Source organism: Cyprinus carpio, chromosome A23 (genome assembly GCF_018340385.1).
Source record: "Cyprinus carpio isolate SPL01 chromosome A23, ASM1834038v1, whole genome shotgun sequence".
NCBI lineage: Eukaryota > Metazoa > Chordata > Actinopteri > Cypriniformes > Cyprinidae > Cyprinus > Cyprinus carpio.
In genome coordinates this window covers 6566460-6591787 of record NC_056594.1, presented here as the reverse complement: position 1 = coordinate 6591787, position 25328 = coordinate 6566460, and the positions used below count along the sequence as shown (strand labels likewise).

General features: G+C 36.9%; 2 protein-coding genes across 3 annotated transcripts in view; one reads left to right on the top strand and one right to left on the bottom strand.

Moving 5' to 3' along the window:
- Window positions 1–1580: 1580 nt before the first annotated feature.
- On the top strand, window positions 1581–8697 carry gss (glutathione synthetase). The gene is made up of 13 exons (XM_042712794.1): window positions 1581–1769; window positions 2182–2320; window positions 3217–3362; window positions 3811–3885; window positions 4480–4620; window positions 4747–4863; window positions 5125–5205; window positions 5613–5690; window positions 5902–5971; window positions 6082–6276; window positions 7426–7507; window positions 7600–7789; window positions 7896–8697. Exons 2-12 carry the CDS (start codon window positions 2192–2194, stop codon window positions 7713–7715), a joined length of 1230 nt encoding a protein of 409 aa, XP_042568728.1. The 5' UTR covers window positions 1581–1769; window positions 2182–2191; the 3' UTR covers window positions 7716–7789; window positions 7896–8697.
- Window positions 8698–12618: 3921 nt separating this feature from the next.
- The window catches only part of LOC109101288 (zinc finger protein 704-like), a 49230-nt gene continuing 36520 nt past the window's right edge, over window positions 12619–25328 (bottom strand). Inside the window, exons 4-9 of one of the 2 annotated variants that reach the window (XM_042712784.1) lie at window positions 21082–21317; window positions 16105–16205; window positions 15497–15752; window positions 13661–13768; window positions 13027–13148; window positions 12619–12938 (exon numbers count right to left, since the gene is read on the bottom strand). In XM_042712784.1, the coding sequence (XP_042568718.1) occupies window positions 12827–12938; window positions 13027–13148; window positions 13661–13768; window positions 15497–15752; window positions 16105–16205; window positions 21082–21317 (935 nt within the window). In that variant the 3' untranslated portion in view covers window positions 12619–12826. The remainder of the gene's footprint in view (window positions 12939–13026; window positions 13149–13660; window positions 13769–15496; window positions 15753–16104; window positions 16206–21081; window positions 21318–25328) is intronic. The other variant, XM_042712785.1, reaches the window with a different exon arrangement.

The following is a 25328-nucleotide window of genomic DNA, read 5'->3' as shown; positions in this document are numbered from 1 at the left end:
CCTTGACACTGTTATTTATTTGGCAGTCTATGGGACAGTCACAGTCATCCCAGTTTTCATCCAAAATATCTTAAATTTTGTTCCGAAGATGAACAGATCTTTTACGGGGTTTGGAACGACATGGGGGTAAGTGATTAATGACAAAATTTTCATTTTGCGGTGGAGTATCCCTTTAAGCTGGTTCTGGCCTTATACGTTGATTGACAGATGTCTAGGGCTGGGAATCAATTCCAAAAAGAATCGATTCCTTGAATACGAGGCGTTGGGAATTGAGAGTCGATTCCAAAGGTTGGAATCTATTCCATTAAGGAGAATCGACTCCTCTTTAAGATTTTTTTAACACAAACCGCGGCCTGTAGTCGATTTCATTTGTCAACACAATCACGTCACCTGTAAAGAAATAAAGTTCAGACAAAATAAATGGATCCAGTCGTGACACAGAGTATGGTTTAGGGTAGGATGATTATTTCAGCATTGTGTAGGCAATCAGCGCAAATGACTGACCCAATTAAATCTTTTAGAATCAGTTGCTGGGCGGGGTTTGATCTTACTCGTTGTAGTTTAGGACAAGAAGAATAAATCAATCGACAACAACAATCAATCACATTCACACAAAGAAGAATGCCTCCAAAAAAAAATCTATCTATCCTAAAAAATAAATGTATATAAATCTATATAAATATAAATCTATCTATCTACAAAAATGTATCTATCCACATACATAAGTGTATGTATACGTGTGTGTGTAGTTAGGTATGTATGTAAATAGAATCTACCGCATATATGTATATATATTCCTAGTTACACTGTGTCTATTTTCTACACCTGATGCAGGAAGCACGACGTGACAAATCTCGAAGTAAATGCCTCGTTCTATTTATGACCAAGCAGCACTCGCAATAAGCTAGGTCTAATAGGAAGGACAAATGGATTTGCAATGGTTGCTTTGTCACGCCCGGTGTAGAGAGTTTCTCGCTGTGTGGCACGGTAAGACGCGACAATGTTAGACACGGTGTTGGTATAAAAAAAAAAAGAATCGAAAATAACAGTGAGGAATCGATTCTTGGAGTCAATTCTTTCGATTCCAGAAACATGGTATAAAAAATGTAAAAAAAGGAATCGAATCGAACAGCCCTACAGATGTCTCGTCCAGTCAGCAGTGAGTAATCCCAAACCGATAGCGCTGTCTCAAACCATACCTACCTCTTCCGTTTTGTCTGATTTGTCGTTGTGTTTTTCTGACTTGTTATAATGTTTTCTGAATTGTTATATTGTTTTTTATATTTGCATTTGCGCTTGTAATTTGTTATTTTGTTTTAAGAATTGTAATCTGTTTTGCACTTGTCGGCCACCGTAATCTTTCTATCTATCTACTTATCTATCAAAGCCACCATCTAAAGTTTGTTTACAAATTTTAACTCATCCCTACAGAACTGTCATCTCTAACTCATGCTGTATTATATGATAATCTGATCGTCAATGCAGCAAAATACCCTTCATGGGTTCACACTTCAATCACATGTCATGATCCTCACAGCAGCGCCGCTGTATGATGCTGCGCGCGCACGTGGACAGTGGCGTCATCAGCGTGCTGTTCACTGATTGGATATCGTCAGTGAATGAGCCATTAACACGAACAGCTCTGTAAGTCAGTTAGCACTACCGAGAGCGCTTCATGTGAGTGCCAGTCTGACCAGAGCCCTTAAATATTATACAGACCCACTGTAAACGAGGACCTCAGGTGCCCCACGAGCGACCGAACAGCGCAGGTAGGTCCCGATAACTCGACATGAGCCGGTGTTGACATGCACTGTTTCTGTTTGATAATATTCTCCAGTGCATTTGTGCAGTGTCATGATGATCTTCACATCTCTCCAGAGTCTCATGTGTTGTTACTTACACTGTCTCGTTCATCTGTGACCCCGCTTTAAGTCCTAATTTAATCACTTCCGTTTTCTCAGCAAATTAGCAATACAAAGTCCGAGTAATGACATTTCTGTTTAGGCTATGTACATGCTTTTTTTGTTAACGCAGAAGTGTAATAATATAAAGTTGATATAATCGTTTAATAACACAGTCTGCAGTACAACAAAGTCATGTTTCTGAAAATCCACATTTCTTGTAATTGTCAGGCTGCGCATGAAGCTTAATGTCTACAAATGTGTTTTCCTCTCATTGTAGATTTCCTGCCATGTCTGTCAAACTGGAGCACGTCCTGAAGGATGAAAACCTGATCAAAAATATAGAGGAGATAGCAAAAGACACAGCACTCTTACACGGGGTGTTGATGCGGACCAAAGAGACACCAAACTCTCCTGAAGTGAGAGCACATCACTCTTTCAAGTGCCTAGAAGAAATGTCTTCGAGACATTAACAAGCACTGTTTATCTCAGACACAAAAGATTAGCTCTGGGGGGAGGAAAGGTTGTCTTGGGGAACCCGTTTACATTCCTATATAAAATTTAGAATAATATATTATTTAATATGTAATTTTCCCTCTAAAATTATAGCAAAAGTTTGATAAATGTCCGATATATAATGTTTACAGTATGCACTATGCAAATTATAACCAGTCACACTGGTGCCAATGTGAATGGGAAACTTTTCTCTGTGATTTAAACTAGTTTAAAGTCCGTTTCTGTGCATTTGTTTTTTACTATATTTAACAATATATTTACTTTTTACTTTGGTGGTGAGAGGCAGTGCATGGTTCTACCTGTGATAAACAATTTTTACAGAAGTTGACTGTACCTTTCACAAATAATTACAAATAAATAGCTGGTAACATATTGAATTAAATGTAATTTTTTAAATAGAAAGACTATAAGTGAAATGTACTGCAAAAATCTTTTATTTACAGCTTTTTTTTTACAGCGTGCCCTACAGTAAAGGCCCCTGGTGACGCTGTAGAACTAACCCAGATCCACAACATCTAACCAAGACTCTTGGATCGCTGTTATTCCAAAGAAATAATGATTTCAAATCAGTATTGTGATTGAAACACTAACTGACATCTAATCACAGAGCTAGAGTTAAGTCACAGTCATGTCTGGAATTCTGTCTGTCCTACGGGCATGCTTTGTTTCTGGATTATGGAGAGTTAGTTCTGCCCCGTTGAGTCAACACTGGGCAGAACCCGCGGCTCAAAGAATCAGCAGGGACTGGAGGGTTTTGGTCGTGTACATGCATGTCTAATAAACGTCTGTTTGTGCACAGGTGGTGAGTTATGCACCGTTCACGCTGTTTCCCACACCGGTGCCCACAGCACTCTTTCACCAGGCTCTGGCGGTACAGACACATTTTAACCGCTTGGTGGACCGGGTCAGCCAGAATCCAGCCTTCCTAGAGGAAACTCTGGCCAGGTGTGAACTGACTGACTTGTTGCTAGGGAACTAGGGAAGGGTTTCTGCTGATAAAAAAGTTTTGGAATCCATTCCCTATTGAATTGCAAGTTGACTTTATTGAGTGTTCTATTTCTTATTAGCTTATTTTGTTCATTGTAATGTTGAAATGTGCTATTTTTATGTTAAAATACAATCTCCTATCCCAGCTTCTTATATTCAGACAATAAAAACATTCCTCTAACTGTCTGAGAATCCCAAACAGCATGTCACTCTAACACTGCATATGAGTTTGGAGGCGGGACTATCTGTCTGTCCAACCAATGGGAGATAGTTTGGGAAACTGTTATTCCATCAGTATTTTTGCAATTCCATCTAGTGGCACCAAAATTACACACTTGACCTTTAATTCAAACTTTAATAATTTTGGTGTGGTCTGATTCAAATAAACGATTTTTTGCTTCAACAGTACCATCAAAGTTGACAATTTTACAGCAAGACTTTTCAACATATACAAACAAGTTCAAGAGGAACATCGTCCCCAGGTATGTAGTTTGTTTATTATTTAAAAATGGCATGTTACACATTACTCTGGAACATTTGTCCATGTTCTGTTTTACACTACCGTTCAATATATATACAAGTTAGTTATAGACATTTTTTTATTTATTTTTTTTTGAATTAATTTTAAAAGGAAATGATAGTAAAGACATAATGTTACAAAATATTTCAATTTCAAATAAATGCTGTTCTTTTGAAGTTTCTATTCATCAAAGAATCCTGAAAAAATGTCAGATTCCACTAAAATATAAAGCAGCACAACTGTTTTCAACAATGATAATAAGAAATGTTTCCTGAGCAGCATATCAGAATGATTTCCAAAGGATCATGTGACACAAGTAATGGAGTAATTTTCTTTGACATCACAGGAATAAATGACATTAAAAACAGCTCATTTAAAGTGTATTACACATTTTTTATAATATATAAGATACTTCTTTATGGACCCTAAACTTATGAACATATACAGTATCAGCACAGTATATAAGGTGCTTCTTTTTGTACATTTAGTTTATGTGCATATTTATAAATGTAATATTAATGCTATTGAGTATGAAGATACATTTATTTCTTCCCCGTCAATAGTGCTGGGCTTGAATCGCTCAGACTACATGTTGGACCACAGTCCAGACGGAGGGACGTCTCTAAAGCAGATTGAAATCAACACTATTGCTGCAAGTTTTGGTGGTCTTGCTTCACGGACGCCGGATGTCCATCGGTAAGTCTGAGCTACATGGTAAATGTGAAGCTCCAAACAGCACTGGTTCATCTCTGAAGTAATGTGTAATGTTTAGTATATAAAGGTTAAGGTCAGGGCTGTGACACGCTGTTTCTGATTCCTGTAGCACATTCTGAAGGTGGCAAACCTGCCAGAGGAGTCTAATAATGTGCTAGACAACAACCCAGCAGCAGGTCTGGCCAGGGGTTTGGCCAAGGCCTGGGAGCTCTACGGATCTGAAAGGTGGGTTTTAAAATGTCTTGTGCTCTGATTTTGGCAAAGCTGAATTTTCAGAAATCATTCTAATATGCTGATCTGATGCTCAAGAAACATTTCTTATTATCCACGATTAAATGATTAATAACTGACTTTTGAACTGTAGTGTACTTACACACTGAAAGGCTGAAAACTGGATTTAGAAAATTACTTAATGCTTTATAAATGTTTACTTTGTAATCGAAATGATAAAGTGATCATTTCTTTGTCTGATGCTTTCCCTTACAGGGCAGTGGTTATGTTTCTAGTTGAAGACGTTCAGAGGAATATTTATGACCATCGATTTGTAGAGAATGAGCTGTGGAAAAGGTACAGTAAGTTTCAGTTTTACTGTAATCAGGATTCAGTGTCAAGTTATCTTACATTAATTACTATGTAATTGCTACTGTTACTACAGTAATAAGTACATGGCATGATCTACATGTTACCTTGTTACAGTGTAATTATACATATAAGTACTGAGTAATATTAATTAACTAGATGTACTTACTATATGGTTAGGGAATTACTTGCATCTACAGGAATTTTGCATAATTAATTGTTAATGTAAGAGTAAGTACATGTAACGTGTAACAAGGACACCTTAAAATAAAGTGTTACCCAATTCTGTTATTAATAACACATCCTTATTAGTGCTGTTTGTGAAGCAAAGCATCTTTTTCCACCAAGAGCTAACAGGGACTGAAGTGATGATCTGTTGTACTGTGTATGTGCAGAAATATTCCTGTAATAAGAAGACAGTTTGAAGATGTTTGCAGAAGTGGATCCCTAGATGAGAGCAGGAGGCTGTTTGTGTGAGTGTTTATGATTTCACATTTCCCATCGGTGTAACACACTAATATTAGCATTGTAGAATACTTGGAAAGGACGGCAGTGTTCAGTCATGAAAACACAATTACCTGACTGTTATTGTCCAACTTCAGAAGTTCCACACAGATTGAAATTTAGTCACGACTGTACACAAATATGTCAATAAAGGCTTCATTTTTTCAATGCATCCTGCAGAGATGGTCATGAGATCGCCATTGTCTACTTCCGTAATGGATACATGCCCCAAAACTACACCTCAGAGGAGGTGAGGACACTTTTTTTTTTTGTCCCATTGTAAAAAAAAGATTGTTCTCGGGAATGATCAGTTTTAGGTGTTTCCTGGGAGTGAAAGTCATAACCTGATGTATGTTTCAGAGCTGGGAGGCCCGTCTGATGATGGAGCGCTCTCTGGCTGTGAAGTGTCCAGACATCAGTACCCATCTTGCCGGTACTAAGAAGGTGCAGCAGGAATTGGCCCAGCGAGGGGTTCTGGAGCGCTTCTTCCCTGACGAACCTGAAACAGTTGCTCAGATCCGGGCCACTTTCGCTGGGCTGTACACCCTGGACATGGTAGAGGCGCAACATTGTTAACTGGGGTGCTGAATCCTGCTTGAAGAGATATACCCTATGATTAGATTTAACTCTAGTGAAGCACTTGAACCAAACTTGAGGTTACACAGGAATCCGCAAAATAAAGCCACATTCACAATAGACTTTAAGCATGTAAAATAAGAAACAAGGGCTCATTTCTGCATGAAATTGGCATCTTCATGAACAAATTATGATTCAACAATAACTTTTGTACTAAGTTAATTCTAAATTTACAAAAGAATGTGAAAACCGTTTGGTGGAAGAGATGAAAACCTATAAAGTAAGGGTTGTGCGCAAAGCCCTTATATGGAAATGGTTTGGGTGTTCTGTAAATCACTAGCTTCTGGCATGCAGTCATTAGTTTAAAATACTCCAAATTAATTAACATTAGAACAAGATTAAGAACAAAAAAGTATGCACGTGTTGCAAATAAGGTAAAAATTTTAGGTGAGAAATTTTCTTGTGTTTAAATACCTAGTTTAGTCATGAAACTCTAGATGGCGCAGGCTGATAGATCACTTAACATAGCAATCACATCATTTACTATATGGCACAATACGACTGGCTACAGTTGATTCTGCAGCCAGTGAGATTGCTTGAACCATATTTAAGCAATCTGGTTCAGTGTTCGCTCTAAGCAAGTCGTGCCTTACACCATCAGAAACCCTCCACCTCCTCCAGCTCCACCTGTCTAGATCTGCTACGGGATTTATATACTGTCTGCATATTCATGCAGCCGCTGCATATCTTATATGCTCTCTGCAACGTGTCTGTATATCTATTGACAGTAGCAATTGCAGCATTAAGTATTTATTTATAATTTTCATTTTTAATTATTTCAGGTTGTGTATATAAAATAATTTTCATTTAAAATCATTTTTTAATTTTGGTTTTATTGTATGATAACCTTGGTAGGACACTAAACTTTTAGAAAGGCTAACGTCATAAGCAGGATTGAGCACCGCTGTTGAAACTACTTTAGATTTTTTGTTTTTTATTAGCTTTTTTAATGTTTTTTTAAGGTGTGTGTTTTTTTATATATATAAAAGACATAAAACAAAATTTTTTTATTTATTTTTTTTTACTTTTTTGAACTCGATTTTAAATGGTCAACCTGTCTTTCCACAGGGAGAAGAAGGTGATAAAACAGTAGCAATGGCTTTGGCCAATCCTGATCAGTACGTGCTGAAACCTCAGAGGGAGGGAGGTGGTGAGTAGTCCCACGTCGAGTCGAGTCCTGTGTTGTGTACACACATATACATCACAAACACTTGCTCAAAGATTTCCTACGGTATCCCACAGGTAACAACATTTACGGCAGTGAGATCTGTGAAGTGCTGGAGAACCTGAAGAACTCCACTAAGAGGACGGCTTACATCCTGATGGACAAGATCCAGCCCGTCCCGGTCCAGAACTAGCTGCTCAGGCCCGGAGCTCCTCTGAGACTGAACTCTTGTCTGAGTGAGCTGGGCGTGTTTGGAGCGTATGTCAGGTGGGATCATTGTTAACAGTTCTTCAACAAAATCGCTGCTTTTATTTTAAGAGCATCTTAAAATTTAATGTGTTACAGCAAATAATTGCAACATTTCCACGCACAGGAAAGGCAAAGACATGGTGTTTAATGAGTGCGTGGGCCACCTGCTGAGGACCAAGAGCTCGGAGCATGCTGACGGGGGAGTGGCTGCAGGAGTCGCAGTACTGGACAACCCACTGCTGGTCTGAACTACAGCACCACCTACTGGACCGGAGGACCATGACATACCGCTGACATCAGGGGGATTCATCATCCCTGTGATTAATTTTTCACCTGGCATCTGTTTTATCAAAGGTTTAGTGTGTTGAATATCCTCTACTGATCTATGGGGAACAATTATGACTGAACTGCTCATTCCGTGCACATGTTTTATACCTCATTCAAGGGTTAATCTGTTGAAGTGTGTGAGAAGTAGCCATTGATGTTTTATAAAAGAGATTTTTATTGACATGTTTCCTTTTTTGGCTACTTTGATAATCAGAATGTAGTTGAATGATTATCATCATGATTAGTGTTGAGATACATAAATAAGCAGCAAATCAGCATATTAGAACGATATCTGAAGGATCATGTGACACTGAAAACTGGAGTAATGACTGAATCTTGCTTTAAATCACAGGAAAAATCACATTAAAATATTTCAAAATATATTAAAATATAATTTTTTTTTTATTTAGATATTAATTGTAATACTGCTATACAATATTACTGTTTTTACTGTATTTTTGATTAAATGAATGCGACCCAAATACCAAACTTGTGAACGGCAGTGTATATTAACTGTGGAAACATTGTGATTTCAATGAAATGTTAAAAAGATGTTCTAGGACCATCTACTGGAGATTATTTTCTAGATCTGCACTAACTAAAAACAACATAAACCTGCACAAATAAAGAAGAAATCAAACATCGTTCTGAAATCCATGTTTATTTCAAGCTCCACATTACAGCCACAGAAATCACACACTCATCACCAACCAACCAACCAACCAAAGTCAACACCAGAAACACCTCCATCCTCTCGTTCATTCACTCAACCCTGGACACGTCACTGTCAACTTCTGAAAAACTATAATGGTTCCGATAAAGCAAGATAGTACAAAGATGATACAAGACATGCATCAAATTTCAACCAATGAAGGCCAACGAAAAGAAAAAAGAAACGCGTGACAAAGTTACAAGACCTCAACAGCTAAACAAGTTGTTCTGAATAAAGAATCGCATGATGGTTAAATCTGCGTTGAATAGTGGGATTATTATGATGATGCTTTTGAACACGGAAACATTCCAAAATGTTACAAAGAAAGAAAGTGGAGTTTCTACACATTTTCTTGGGTGTTTAGCTTAATATCCCGGCCTGAAAAGCAACAGGCAGTCAGTGAAGTTAGAATAACGGGGAACAGATAGACAAAGGCTCAGACGAACTAACGTAAAATCATCATCTATCGGAATGTGCAGGGCAGGATGACGCAATGATCCACATAGTGACGTCCCTCCTGCCTCACAATGGTACATACTCCATGATGTACACAAAACAATGAAAAGGCATCAATGCAAGCGCCAACTGAAAAAGAAACTAAAGAAAAAACACTGAGTGGTTCTAACTACTTGATATGAAAGAAAATCAAAGAAACTTGTGTGAGACAGCCGATAAAACGAACTCAGATTACAGGCGTTTCATTTAGTTGATTTTACATTCATTGATGCTTCTTTTTCCCCCGTTTCCCCAAAATATACAATGAATATATACACGTTATATTCACTACGGTGAACTTTAAAAACAAAAAGGCATCCTCGTATAGATTTTATATCATATCAAAGCCATGAAATTGATGAAGGTATTTAAAGCGACACTGTCTGACCACCTGATTTTTGATGCCTAAAATCCCAATCTTCCCTTGACTCTGTTCCTATGAAGAAAAACACAATGTTGAACATAGGAAACGATCTTTATTTGAAATCAAGACAGTGACGTTCCCTAGAAACAAGCCTGAATGATAGTCACCTGCAGTCACATGATCGACGTCATGCACTGCGAGGCCCAAACCAACACAACGCTGCAAAGTACCGCCTCGTAAGCTTATAGTTGCAGGGTCAGCGAGTTGACCCCATCCCTGACCCGATGAGAGAATCACGGCGGTCGCCAGGCAACCATTAAGCATTTGCTTTTTAAAAACTTCAATTTCTGCGTAAAAAAAGGTACATAAAAATATACGTTTTGTGCAGTACAAGTTAGTGCAATTGTATTTTTTCCCTCTTGTTCTTCTCATTGGCACTTAGTGAAAGTTATGATCATGAGAGGGACGCTCTTTCCTTTCTGACCACTGGGAAAGAGGAGATAAAGCTGCTCTAAGCTGTGATTGGACAATATATTTGGCAATTACGCACCTGCTCAATTGTTTCTTGGATTTCCATCATTAATGGTTAAACTGCTACATTATTTTTTTGAGAGCTACATTTTGATTGCCAGTTTTGATTTAAACATGATTTAATTCCTATACTGCCTGGAAGGTAAAATATAATGTCAAATATTCTGTTTGGGTTGGAATTAGAGTTTTTTTTTTTTTTGAGGAATCATTCACCCCAAGAGTAATAAATGTGAAAGAAAAATTGCATTTTGGAACTAAAGGGATAGTTCTCATCATTCCTCATGTTGTTTCATAACTGTATGACTTTTCTTCTTTTTCTTTCTTTGTGGAACAATGTCTCACCATCTCTGATATTTTTGTCCACACAATGAAAGCCAATGGGGGCCAGTGTTGTTTTTAACCTCCTCTAACTTAAATTGTACAGACAAAAAAAAAAAAGTATAAATAAAATTAAAATATCTTTCCATGTTAAATGCAAGTCAAACAGACTTGAAATGACATGAGGGTGAGTAAATGATGACAACGTTTATTTTGGGGTGAACTGTCCCTTTAAGATTCAGATCACATTCAAATGTCCAATGACTGTCAGTGTTTTATGGGTTCACTGCAAAAAAATAAATTGTCTTGTTTTCCAGTACAAATAATTCAAACATTCTTAAAGGGATACTCCACCCCAAAATGAAAATTTTGTCATCAACTTACCCCCATGTTGTTCCAAACCCCTAAAAGCTCTGTTCGTCTTCGGAACACAATTTAAGATATTTTGGATGAAAACCTGGATGACAAAGAAGAGCATACACAGCATACGGTGATATGGAGAGACAGAGGAGACTGTTGACAAAGGAATTATTGACTTAAGTCGTTATTTTTGTTTTCTTCGCTTACAAAAAGTGTTTCCGTCGCTTCATATAACCCGGACTGCACATCTGATGACAGATGGAGTATTCTGATGATGACCTTTTATAGACCTTGACACTGTTATTTACTCGGCAGTCTATGGGACAGTCACAGGCCTCCCGGTTTTCATCCAAAATATCTTAAATTGTGTTCAGAAGATGAACGCAGCTTTTACGGGTTTGGAACGACATGGGGTTAAGTTGATGACAAAATTTCCATTTTGGGGTGGAGTATCCCTTTAAATCAATATACATTTACTTTTTATGTTATTTTTGATATTATGTCCTGTTTTCTGAAAACATATAGAAAAATAAGTGAGTTTATGCTTAAAACAAGTAAAAGAATCTGTCAGTGGGCAAGAAAAATGAACTTAATTTATAACGTTCTTGTTACTTTTTTTTTCATTAAACAAGTAAATTCCATTCTCATGTAGATGCATCTTGACTGAAGAATGTTTAGATATTTGTATACAAGACAAATCATATTTTGCAGTGTAAGAGCTCAGAGCTGCTTGGCTCATTTGGAGAGGGTCAGACAGCCACATGAAGACATCACATGATCACCTCGATATTTAAAGAAAGCACAGTGGAAGATGTCTACACGTTATCAGAGCAAACGTGTCCTTTACGTGAATAATATCCATATGCTGAATGAGAAGCAAATAATGTCTTAGGAAGCATAACGCGGCCTGAATTCGCCGTGTTATGCAGGAAGGCGTGTTTGTGTGGAAAACACTCGATTTATGGATCACATTAGACTGGGATGACTTCCCTCGACAGCAGATTGTCTGTTAAATCGGTTAAAGTGCCTGCCATTGAATTAATACTGTGGACTGACAGGAATAAACCTCATAGCTTATGAAGAGGGAGTTGATCTGAGAGGGTCAGAATAGTTTGGGTGTGTTAGCGCAGAGAGAGGCCAGTTTACATTCCTGCACTACAACTGCTCGCGCTGAAGTACACTAAAGGCTCTCTCTGAAAGGCTCATTCTCGTTTAGAGGTATTACTTTAGCAATGTGTGTTGAAACAGTTCTTGACTATTTGCTAATACGCTCGACCCGCTGATTGAGACGCAATGCTAAACTGAACTCTGCTTGATCAAAATAGAAATGGCCGTTAAAAAGTGCTTGTAGGCAAAACGAAGCGGAAAGTCTAGAAACAGTTTGATTTTGAACAGAGCTTAAATGATGTCCATATAAACCAATTTGAGTTGCTCGGTAAGTGCAACCAGGTTTAAGAGGGTTAACGGTTTGAAATACTCAATAATACCCATCAAAAATAGCTTAGGGAGTTTTTAACAGACAGTAAAAACTGTTACGTATAAAGTCTGACACACTAAAAATCATGGAAGATTGTTAGCTGTATTCCACAGAATGAAAAATCTGCCTTGAATGTTCTGTTTCTGGATTATGGAAGAAAAAACTTCTTTTTGCCTTAATATGCAATGCTGCAAAAGCTTTTTTTTCTAGAATCTTTTTCTCTTTTTTTTGCTTTTTATCAGGTTTTTTTTTTTCTGAATGAAAGTCTCAGTGTTCCACTATGGAAGCGGTAAGAAAAGAGCACCCCTTGTGGCCTGGAGGAATCAGTGACATTAAAAAGGCCACATGCTTCAGAAGGACACATCTCAGCTCATGAAGTTCACTCTGAGAGTGTGCAGGAGACACCGGCGCTCAGTCCGTGGAACAGCCGCAGTAAAAGAGCACGTTTTGAAGTGGGGTAAAGGATGAAGCTCAGTCAGTGAAGCGCTGGCAGGCCTTCTTCCAGCGGCACGCTGTGCACCACAGGTCCCTCTTCTCCATGCCGTACACCTTTCGGCACTTCTTGGCTTCGCCACGTGGTTTCCTGGGAATGCATTTAACATAGTTTCCATTTCAGCTGTGATGCAAGGCTTCAGAAACATCAGAAAACCAAAAGCATCTGGACAGCTTACCTGGTTCCAGTAGTGGGTTTGGCAGTGGAGGTGGTGCTGGCGTGTGTTTTGCTGACAGTGGTGTGGTTAACAGGCTGTCTCTTCTCTCCGATGCTAACAGTGCGGATTTGAGTCATCGGGCCCTGCAAAAGCACTTCATGTTAAAGGGGATCTAACAAAAAGCTCAAACAAAAAGTTAAAACATGTTTACATCTCATTTATCACTCTTCTACTGGTACTCTCCAAGGCAAAGGAATAGTAACAGCGATGCTTTCTTAGCAAACACCGCCAATCACTGGTCTATAACAGCACTTTCCTGATCACAGTCTGTACTCTTAACTAGTTCCTAATAAACTGCTTCTTTATGACAGGCACTCTGCAGATGTTCCTTTGTTGTCAACCTGTAACCAGGGCTTGGAAGCTACTTTCATTGTTTTGCAAAAGCATCCGAGACAGGAAACCAAAAGTCATGCAAGTGCAACTTCTGAAAGACCCCGAGAGACAGAGAAAGACAAGCTGGGAGTGACAAATGAGACTCAACCGGACTCACAGCATCACTGCCCTTTCAACCTTCAGTGAGTCCAGGTTTTGACAGATGCTGCCGAATACGTCTCTGAGAGGAAGAAAACAAGAAAGAAAGAGGTAGCCGTCTCACCGGTAGAGCTTTATATATGACAGGGGGCGACTGCCAGGATACACTAATCCTGTCCTCACTGTGAGGCGGATCAGAGGGCATGCTGGGAATGCTGACAGGGGTTGTAGCCTGAAAAACATAGTGTGTGTAAGAAGCGGTATTAGCAAAGCCAGCAGAGAGAGAAAGAGAAAACCAAGTACAACCGCCCACCGATAGCCAAGAAGAGCCAACTCAAAGACTACATCATCACAAGCCTGTGACCTCAGTCACATTAGAAATGGTTAAAAACAGACCGTCTGAGCAGCAGAGGACAGATCCTCAACCTATCCAGCCGGCTCCTGAAATCACGGCCTTCCCTGACCTCGTCACACAGACCCATAAATACTTGGACAAAACGGACTCCAGCAATTACTGAGACACATGTGTATGCAGTCCTCTGGCTTTGATATTCAACAGAACCCTCAATCTGGGGCACTAGCAAAGGTCAGATATACAAATCTCTGGCCGTTTGAAAGATTTCAGAAAGGTCATTCATTCCATTTGGGACAGAATTTCTCAAGAAACTCCAAATGTAGTCAGACTGCAAATTCCTGCTCTTTGGTAAAATATCATCCTTAAACATCCTTAAAACAAGACAAGTGCACTTGCAAGATTTTCCAAGATATTATCATTTTGCAAAAATTATATATTTGAATTAAGTTTCTTGTTTTAAACATAAATCTAACAAAATTATGTGAAAAATCAAATAATCACACCAAAATAATAATATTTTTTTATTTAATATATATATATATATATATATATATATAAATATATATATATATATAATATATATATATATATATATAAAATCAAAATTAAATAACTATTATTAATTAATAATATTATTATTATATTATTATTATATTGCGAATTATAATTAATAATGATATATTATATATATATATATATATTAATATATATATATATATATATATTATATATATATATATAAAATAAGACATTATATTTTTAAGAAAATGAAAAAATTAAGGCAGTTTTTAGGTCCATAAGGATTTTTTATTAATTGATATTATAAGCAACATTTAAGCACATCCTAAATTTTTCATTACTGTAGTGTAACTAATTACATATTATTTAAATAGTAAAGTATTTATACATCATGGTAGTATTTGTTCATGCTTTAGTATACTTATGGTAGTATTTTTCTTAAATTTAAATTTAAATCTTTATTTATCTTTAATTTTACTTTTTTAATTAAAAAATGATTTCCCATTGTCCACACAACCATGTAATATTGGCAAAATGGTCTTAAAATTGGATTTAGCTTCTCCATACAAAATATAATACCTTATTTCTTTTTATTTGGGGTTTATAGTCATACACAAACGTTATTTCTGTCACCCTCATGTTGTTCCAAACCTGTACAAGTTTCTTTCTTCTGCTGAACACACACACAAAAAAAAGATATTCTAAAGAAGTGTTGCTAACCAAACCAGTTCTGAAAGTCACAGAATGACCTTCATGAATAAATTCATGCAGGTTTGGAACGACATGAAACACAACTTGGGTGAACTCTGTCCCTTTAAGCTCTGTTGACTCTGAAGGAGAGAGATTTGAGTCGCATTAACAACTAAAACAGAGCCTTGCGTGGGAGATTTGAAAGAATATGATGTTTCCAAAGTAAAAACACGCACCCACACACACACACACACACTGTTAAAAAGTGTCCACGAAGACTTCATCACTACACCTCACACCCTTAATATGATACGAGCGCTCCACTGTCTGCACACAGACACAGCCAAAACAGAAGCTGTGCGTTCAACAAGATGTGTAGATGCAGGGTGATGTCACCTGGTAAGCGTGGTCAGTGCGGATATGGCACAGGGTCGACGGTGCTGATTGGCTGAGCGGGGTGTGGATCATGAGGGCGGGCTCAGATCGCGACGCATCACAAGTCAAGATGGGGAAGACGGGGGCCGGTCCGGATGTAGTAGGAGAGGTGGGCGTGAGGTTGGACAGCCCTTCTGAAAGCGTGTCCATGTTCACCTCGATTTCAGAGTAGTAGAAATCCTCCTCGCCATCGCTGTAGTCAGAATCGCCATTTCGCCTGAAAACACACAACTCTGAAAGTCAGGCCAGGCTTGGATTCGTGTGCACGTCCACAGGCGGCCAGCAGGGGGCAGCAGCACCAACACATTAACAGAGGATTGAGTTTATATGGGAAGGTCAGGTAGCAACAAGAGGCTATAAAAACACTCTTACTACTTCCATCAGAATGTGGTTCCCCCTTTACCTCCTGTTATGGTGCCCAGAAAGGGAAGCGCTCACTGAGCTGCCCCATCTTTAGAGACCGACAGACAATCTGGGCCCCTCAGATTCATCTCCAGTCCAAAAGCAATGAGAGGAACTTTCATTTGAAAGGTTAACATCGTTTCTCTTTAAAAGGAGAAGAGGCTTACCCCAGGTGGACGGTGCGGATGTGGCGCTGGATCCCTGAGGAAGTGCTGAGGACTTTTTCACAGTTCTTCCACAGACACTTAAACATCACCTTCATGGAGTTCTGAAACAAACAAACACATGAGTTACGTTTCATAAAAGACATATCAGGAACTCCAAAGTTCCAAAAGAACAGTGCTCAGGTTCTAAAGTAGTTTAGATTCCAAGCTTTGGTTCTGTGACGCCGTCTTTGGTCTGCGAAGGCAGCCAATTATGAATCAGTCAGAGAATTTCACAATGACAGTCCTTTAAGATTGACATTTTTGAGTCAACGGGAGATATTCAATATTTAATTTTACATTTGTTAAAGTATAAAACGTACAAAAATAGACAGCACATCTAAGGCTCCAGATGCAAAGCGATTAGGGCTGAATTAATTGAAATTAGTTTTGAAGAAAAACAGAATGCCTGAAAAAATACTAAATATAGTGCTATAACTATTATACAAACTTTAAAGATGAATTATGAGAGAATAATAATTAGTAAGCACACCTTTAAGTGTTTCAGAATAAATATCTGAGGTATTTTCTAGCAGTGTTATTTTAGTGTAATTTATAGTACACTTATATTATTTATTACTTTTTTTGAATTAGCATTTATTTTACATTTCCATTTTAGTTTATATAGTCATTCTGTTATGTGCTTTTGTCATTTTTATTTAGTTTTTATATTTCTATTTAGCTTTAATTTATATTTTAGGAATCAATCCTGCCTTATTGCTATAAATATAAAACCCACTTTAAAAATTAATTATGAGAGAATTATTATTATTCGCAAGAGCATCTTTAAGTGTTTAAGATATTTTGTAGAAATGTTATTAGTATTTTTATACACTGTTATAGTATTATTTATATTTTGAATTAGCATTTTTTTTTTCAATTTTACTTAACACTCCAGTCATTTTGTTGTGTGCTTTTGTCATTTTTATTTGTTTTATTCTATTTATCTTTCTTTTTTTTTAAATTTCAGTTTTAGTTTTAGTAATTTTACTACTAAAGCTTAAACTTGCTTTATTTCAGTTAGCTGTCAAAGCAGATTTTCACATTTCCATTAAAGTTGATTTCATATTTATTAAATGAACAACAACAACAACAACAAAACTGTAATTAAGAATAACAACACTGTTTTGGAAGGAAAGGAATCCCTCAAAGAGCCATATATAACGCACAGGGAAGTGAGAGATCAAATCAAGTATGGTATGAGGAGTAACAGCATGGTAGAAGGAGATCTGCTCTGTTTGCAGTCAAGGCCGTGATCAGCAGTGATTCAGAGGCCTGATTGCATAAGTCTCCTGTGTATCTGCTGCCCCACAAGCACAAAGGCTTTTCACCGCTGCAGCGAGACAACTATTAAAACAGTTCAAAACAACAGTGACACTGCCAGGTGACGGCGTGTGTGTCGTGTGTGTGGGAGATTCACACCTCCTGCGCTGCTCTGTCACTTTCACCAGCGCTCATTTCCCCTCTCGCTCTAAATCTCATCTGTGTTGATCTAACATACCTGATTCCTGAGTTTCAACAGGCCACTCAAACAATGAATCAGACTCTCACATACTTTACTGCTTATTTATAGCCAGTGACTAAAACGAACACTTAACAAGCCCCAAAACTGAGTAAAAACTACCTTTTAAAAGTACATGAAATAAAATGACTCACTAGTTATTTGTGACGCACAAATTAAAAATAAAATAAAAACAGTAATATTGTGAAATATTATTACAATTTAAGATGTTTTCTCCTTTCCCCTTTTTTAAAATATATATTTAAAATTAGATATTTTAGATTATAGTAACATAACTACACACAAAAGTGGTGTTTTTCACATTATAGACATTTATTCCTGTGGTCAAATGCAGAAAATGCAGAAAATTCAGCCTTTGAAGTAGAAATCTTTTGCAACATTAATGTATTTTCTGTCACTATCAATTTAAAGAATCATTTTTTAATTTGACAAAAAAAAAAAAAAAATCTTACTGACCCCAAACTATATATTGTTTCATTCATTCATTTGTTTATTTATTTTATTCATTCATTTATTTATTTTAAATTAAGTAAAAAAAAAATACATTTAGAAAAATAATAAAAATAATATTTAGTAAAAAAAAAAAAAAAAAAAAAAACACAAAATACTTTTATGACCATTGAGATATGTTTATCGGAAGCTAGTTTTCTCAAACGTTAAATCTGAACCCTGGTTATAAGTGAAATCCTGGAGAGTGCGTGTAAATGTTTAATAGGTTATATAATGAGTTCAGACAGAGAACAGTGTGAATGAATGACACTCCAGAACAAACCGAGATTATATTATCGTCATAATTATGATTATCTTCATTTCTTCTGATAAACCAAACCAGGATCTTAATTTGTGAGAAATATTAGCACATTAACTCTGAAACGTGAAACATGTCCGGACCTGTTCGCTGCTCTTATCAGAGTCAATGAGTGGGTGTGTGTCTGCTCACACACACATACAAAAACAAGCAAGCACTCCTGCTGTTCTCAAGGCCGATGATATTAACCCTTTCACAGATCACACAAGCCTATGAAACATTTTCCATCAAAACCTTGTCAGAGAACATGTGACAAGTGTCCCTATTATGCCATTTTTTCAAGGTTCCTAATATTGTTTTGGGAGTCTCCTACAATAGGTTTACATGCATTCAAGGTCAAAAAATGCTTCCCCCCCAACAAAATATGCATTTAATATCACCTAATTTCCCAACGATCCTCAAACGAGTCGTTCAGAGCAGTTCTAAGATTCAGTCTCTCTAAACTCCTCCTTTCTGTGAGCCTGCTCTGCTCTGATTGGTCTGTTGTGATTGGTCTACCGCGTACAGCGCGTGTCGGAAACTTAAAGCCCATTGCCACAGTTCTGTATTTTGAACAGGCAAAATAGGGTCACTTTAACCAAAACAGACTCCGAAAGCAAGCCAGATAATTGGTAGAGCGGGACTGGGTGTATGTTTCCATCTGTCTTTATGAATGAACAGCCAGTTCTCTTGTGTTACACTTCATCCAGCTGCTCAGCATTTGGCTTGGTTCACTTCAAAGAACTTTGTTTCTTTTTCTTGTCTCCTTCATGCAAAGTGGTATTTATTGGCTATAGCAGGACGTATAGGTATGCAGGGAGGCCTCTGGTGAGCCGAAATAATAGAGGAGGTAGCCAGCGCTGTTGCCTAAGACAAGCACCAGCAGTATGGGACACATCCATCTGTCTCTGCACTCACACAGAAGAGCCAAAAAATGAGCCCAAACAATATTAAACATTATGTAATGCACACAAGCAAGAAACAAACAAATCTGCAATCTATTTTTTAGAATTCTTTCTGCAACATTTCGACTAAATATCTAGCTGTGTACAGGACGGCTAATGGAGTTTCTAACATAAACGATCATAATCAAATAAGAATCCCCAAGGATTCTTTTTAAATTAAACAGATTAAACAAATCTGTTTAGTAAGATCCAAGTGCTTGTTTATTTGAACCCGATAGGATCTTTTAAGAGATTTTTTTTTTTTTTCAAGAAATTCATCAGCAATGCAGTAGACATCCTTTAGGTTTTAATAAAAGTCCAAATGGCAAGGTTTCACAGCAGAACTCATAATATAATATAGGATTATTATGCTTTAATACGGTTAAAATTACATCCAGCACCTTAAATTATATCAAGTGTTCTCTACAAAACATGTGTTATTTGAGTTTTGAAGTTGAAAATAATGTTGTGCGGGGATGTGAAATCTTTTGTTTATCAGCGGAAATACTATTCTAGGTGGATCAACTTCCAGTTATGCGTTATGATGTAATTCCTGTGACTTGAGTGATGATACCTTGGCATACCTTGCAAAGTTACTTGGTTTACAAACTTTGCATGTTCATGACAGGGATTGAAAGACTGGATATAACTTTGCACAGATAAGGTCAGTAAGCAATCTTATATTAACAATATTAACAAGTCTAAGTCTTGATGTAAACATTTATTCCTGTGCAATGACATCCACTGGTTACCATAGTAAGTGGCCTGCTATAAATGTGAGTTTTGTATCTACACTACTGTTGAAAACAAAAAAAATTGTTAAAAGTTACAAAAATCTAAATGTTACTGTTTTTACAGTATTTTTAAAATCATCAAATAGATGAAGCATTGGTGAGCATAAGAGACTTCTTTAGTAAACATTTTAAAAAATCTTGGCAACCCCAAAAATATTTTCTGAGCTAAATAACATCCACAGATGCTGTCAATACAGCTTAAGCTGTCCTGAACCCAGAAGATTCCTTTTAAATGTCTGATAGCACTTAAGGAAAATGTTTCTGTCCTGTTTCTGCCTTATTTATTTCTCTGTCCAATATCAGGAATTGCAAAATCAGAATTGAGAAATAAAAAAAAAAAAAACATCACAAACATCTGAGTAAACATATTTCACTTTTCTCCTTTCTTCAGGGAGAGGCGTGTAGTCATGACAGGATCCAAGTATACAATATTGTGCAATTGGGAATTGCTTGAAAAACGTGTGCTACATTATTTGTAGCGCTGTGAAAGGATAAGCCAGAGTGGATCTATAACGGAAACCCCCCTCCCCATCCACACACACACACACACACACACACACACACACACACATCCTCGGCCTCTCCCAAAACAAGGTGAACAAGCAGAAAGGCTAATGGCTTCCTGTCACTGAAACCATATTCACATTCTGGAGTCATTCCAAAAAAAAAAAAAAAAAAGAAGGAACAATGAAAGAGAGAGAGAGAGTGAAAACATGCCATCACTTTCTGTCACAAGACTCATTGGGCCAGAGCCAAACTGATGTGTTTATTAGAGCTCTTTTGAAGGCAAAGACGGGCAAATTCACTGAACAGTCAAGACACTTTTGGGCTCAAAAACTAACCAGCAGATCTGTCTTCTCTCTGTTTTCTCTTTTGCCATGACCTGACCCCTACCTTTCTTTTTCGGGGGATGGGGTCCTCAAACAGGAAGTGTGTACTCTCGGTTTCCTCAATGTTGTCATCACTCTGGGAGGAAAGCAGGAAGTTCTTGCCGGGATCATTGGAGAGGGGTGGGGACGGAGTGGAGGGCACCGATTGGTCGCTGGCGTCCCAGCTCCAGTTCCCACTGGTAGAGCTGCTGTAGCTGGCAGACAGGCTCTCCTTCCAGCCCTTACCAGCCAAATCTGCACCTAAAGACAGAACACAGTGATTTAAAGCAGGAAAAGACCTTTGACAGTTTGACAGGCCAGTTAGGATATTTGTTGCAGTATGCACTTTTACCTATCCCAGAGCCCAGCACACTGCAGGCATGAAGGAGAAGTCCACCGCAAACACATCCACAGATTCAAAAAAAAAAAGAACATAACAAAACAGAACCAAAAAACAAACAAAAAAGCAAAAAAAAAAAAAAATAAAATAAAAAATAAAAAAAACAGAAAAAAACTAAAAAGCAAAGCGAAAAAAAAAACACTAAACTAAACTAAACCAATGGCATAAAACAAAGCAAAGCAAAGCAAAACAAAACAAACAAAAAAAGCAAAACAAGTTGAAACCATATAAAAAACAAGTACTTAAAACAGAACCAAGGAGAAAAACAACAACATGAAAACAAAAAATAAACAAACAAAAAAAACCAACAAAAATAAATAATTAAAAAATAAAATAATAAATAAATCAAACAGATTAGACTTGGTGTGAGAAGTACTGATTTGTTTGTGCATATTTTACATTTGTTTATTACACGGTGCTCTGGAATACTTGGTCAGGAGCATCATTCCAAAGTGTGTTATTTCTCAATAACAACCGTCATCATTAGAAACGCTAAATATCACACCGCTCATCCGGGTATTTGAGGCTGGTGCTTCTCTCTCGGTTCATTCAAACACAACTGCTGCAGTTATTGACTGTAAAATGAAACCGTCGTCCAGACTCAAAGCCGTTTGTTAGGAACTGTTTTCCTTTGCAGAAGCTTTGCATCTAAAGAGCTAATTAAATATTTCAACTCAGATCAATATTGGTGTCTAATTATTTACTTATGTGGTAAGTCACCGTGGAATAAGCAGGATAATAAACATTCAGCCAGTTGCTACCGCAAGATAAACCCCTTCAGGGTGATACAAGATCCTGATCGCTCTTACAGGGTTTATTCTGCGATAACAACCACTTGGCTGTACATTATCCCTTACATACTGTTTAGTCACACTGGAGGTGGTGAGAACACACCAACACACACACAAACATCCCGGATGGCACGCAACACTGGGTGAAGATAAAATAACACAGCGGCACTCAAACCTGTACAGCCATTGTATTATTTCCTTAATGCGTGATAGAAATTTGTTTAACACCTTGTTTTGTTGCCAGTGGCATTTTTAGTCAAATAAATGTTTTATAAATTGCAACACATGACCTAGTGTGCACTCTAGGTGTATAGATGCAGAAATTAAGAACTTATGTAACTGCTTCACTTGAATGTTTACATTAAATTAATTTGTCAATAGATCTATTATAAATGTAATAGTTGAAATCTAAACAAATGGACTGTTTCCAAACAAGCAAAATATCAAAAAGAAAAACTGCACTAAATGATTCACATCACTACAAATCATGGTAACACAAGTTTCAATTTCACTACTATCATGAACTAATGATGACTAATATTTTATGTAGCATTTATTAAACTAGATTAATGTTAATTTATAAATACACTATATTTCATTGTTACTTCATGCTGTTCACAATCCATACATTCATGTTAACCACTCAATGTTAAAAATGAATTAATAAATTAACATGAATCTAGAATAATAAATGACTGACTGAACCATAAAAAATTTAACCATATTGTAAAGTGTTGCCAAAATCTCAATATTCAAGAAAAAGCTTAATGTTTAATTAGTGAAGGACAAATTGCAGATCTCTCTAATTTTCAATAACAGCCACTTTTTATAATTATATAATTAAAAAGTCGATCTAAAAACAACCTTGTGTGCAATTTAAATGCTTATATACAACTCAGTTTCTATTTGATTGACTGATTGATTGATTAATTAATTATTAGAAAAAAAAATTGGTGCATTGTTCAATACCATATCAGCAGCCAAATAACTGCACTTCTAAAATAATTATAAAATAAAACAATAAAGGTTGCAAAAACAAATCTGAAGATATACCACACAGCTGTGTACACTTGAGCTCTGCAGCAGAATATGACACACAGTCCAGCTGACGTTAAGCTGATAATAACCTTGAACAAACTTAACTAAATCACAAGGCTTAAAGACACCCTTAAGCAACAGTATAGACTGTGGTGACCTTACATGACCCCAAACAGCCAAATTCACCTCCGTTTCATGACACTTGACCTCTTAGGATTATGGTCTGATTATGGTCTGGGTTCTTTCAGCATGTGCGCACTTGCCGTTTAGCAGATGTTTTTCATTCAAAGTGACTTACAGTACACTAATTACAGGAACACACTCCCTGGAGTGGCATGGTTTAGAGGTTAAGTGCTCGGCTCAATGGCACAATAGCATCAGGAAAGACTTGTAATCTTAGTAGGCCTACAGTTTCTGCCTCAATCCTACATGAGGACTGCCGCACCAGTTTGAGTTTTTCCCCACAACAGTGTTTTATTGTGGTAAAATCTATTTCAGATAAAACCAAACTCTGGTTGGTCGCTTTACAAGTCCGTCAGACAGTCTCTTCCTGTCTAAGAATAAGCTGCAGTGAAGACCAGACCTCACAGCATTAGTCATTATAGGCTAACAAAACTACTGAGCTACCAGCAGCCCAAATTTATTCTTTCGTTGTCTATTTTCTATCGGGGAGGAAAGAGACTGTTCTCTGTTATTTGTGCAGCCACGTTGATACTGTACAATAAGTCTTTAATTTCCCAGAAGGGCAATGTGTTTGCATTAAAGATATTAAAAAATGACAATGCACAAATGAAAAACACATCAAATCCAATCCCAAGGCCAATGTCCTTGATTAAACAGTAATGGAGAATGGGGAAAGCTGTGCCACTTTTTACTTAAGTTGTCCTCTAGGCAAGAGTAATGAGATATAATATAATTTCAGGATGTCTGCTATCAACTGAAAGCATCTGTACAGAAGGGACATTGAAATATGACTTGTACAAATGTGAACATGAGAAAAAGTTTACTAATGCGCTATGTCATTTCAAAGATTTATCTTGCTAAAATTCATATTCTATATCCCGTCCAGGGAAAGATTTAACATTCAGAATATTTTAATGTAGTTAATCTATTTTCAACATTTTCTAACAGTATTTGCAGTAGTGTTTATTTCCAGCATATGAAGACGAATCACTATTAGCTGATTTTCTCCATCTCTTATAGACAGTGATTTATGACAGGCCCTTTTTAAGTATATGTGACCGTGGACCACAAAAGTCTTAAGTCGCTGGGGTATATTTATAGCAATATCCAAAAATACACTGTATGGGTCAAAGTTATTGATTTTTCTTTTATGCCAAAAATAATTAGGACATTAAGTAAAGATCATGTTCTATGAAGATATTTTGTAAATGTCCTACCATAAATATATCAAAACTTAATTTTTGTTTAGTAATATGCATTGCGAAGAATTCATTTGGACAACTTTAAAGGCTATTTTCTAAATATTTTGATTTTTTTGCACCCTCAGATTCCAGATTTTCAAATAGTTGTATCTCGACAAAATATTGTCCGATCCTAACAAACCAAACATCAATGGAAAGCTTATTTATTCAGCTTTCAGATTATGCATAAATCTCAATTTCAACCCTTATGACTGGTTTTGTGGTCCAGGGTCACATATGGTCAAGTGACAAATATTATTTAAACTACTGGAGTCTGTAAAGTTTATAAAGAAATTGCTTATGGTCACCAAGGCTTCATTTCATTGTTAAAATACAGCAGTAATAATGTGAAATATTATTACAATTTAAAATGTTTTCTATCTGAATATATTTTAAAATTTATTCCTGTGATCAATATAATAATAAATAAATCTGTCATCCACAATTCATCATTAATGTAAATTTGGCCAACTAAAATAGCAGAATATAAAATCCAAGAAGGTCGGCTAAAATCAAGATCACAGAGCTGATGATCTGAGTAACTCAATAACTGATGGAACAAATGAGAGGGTAATCCTCCATGGCAAGAGTTCAGAGGATCCATTAAAACAGTCTGTTC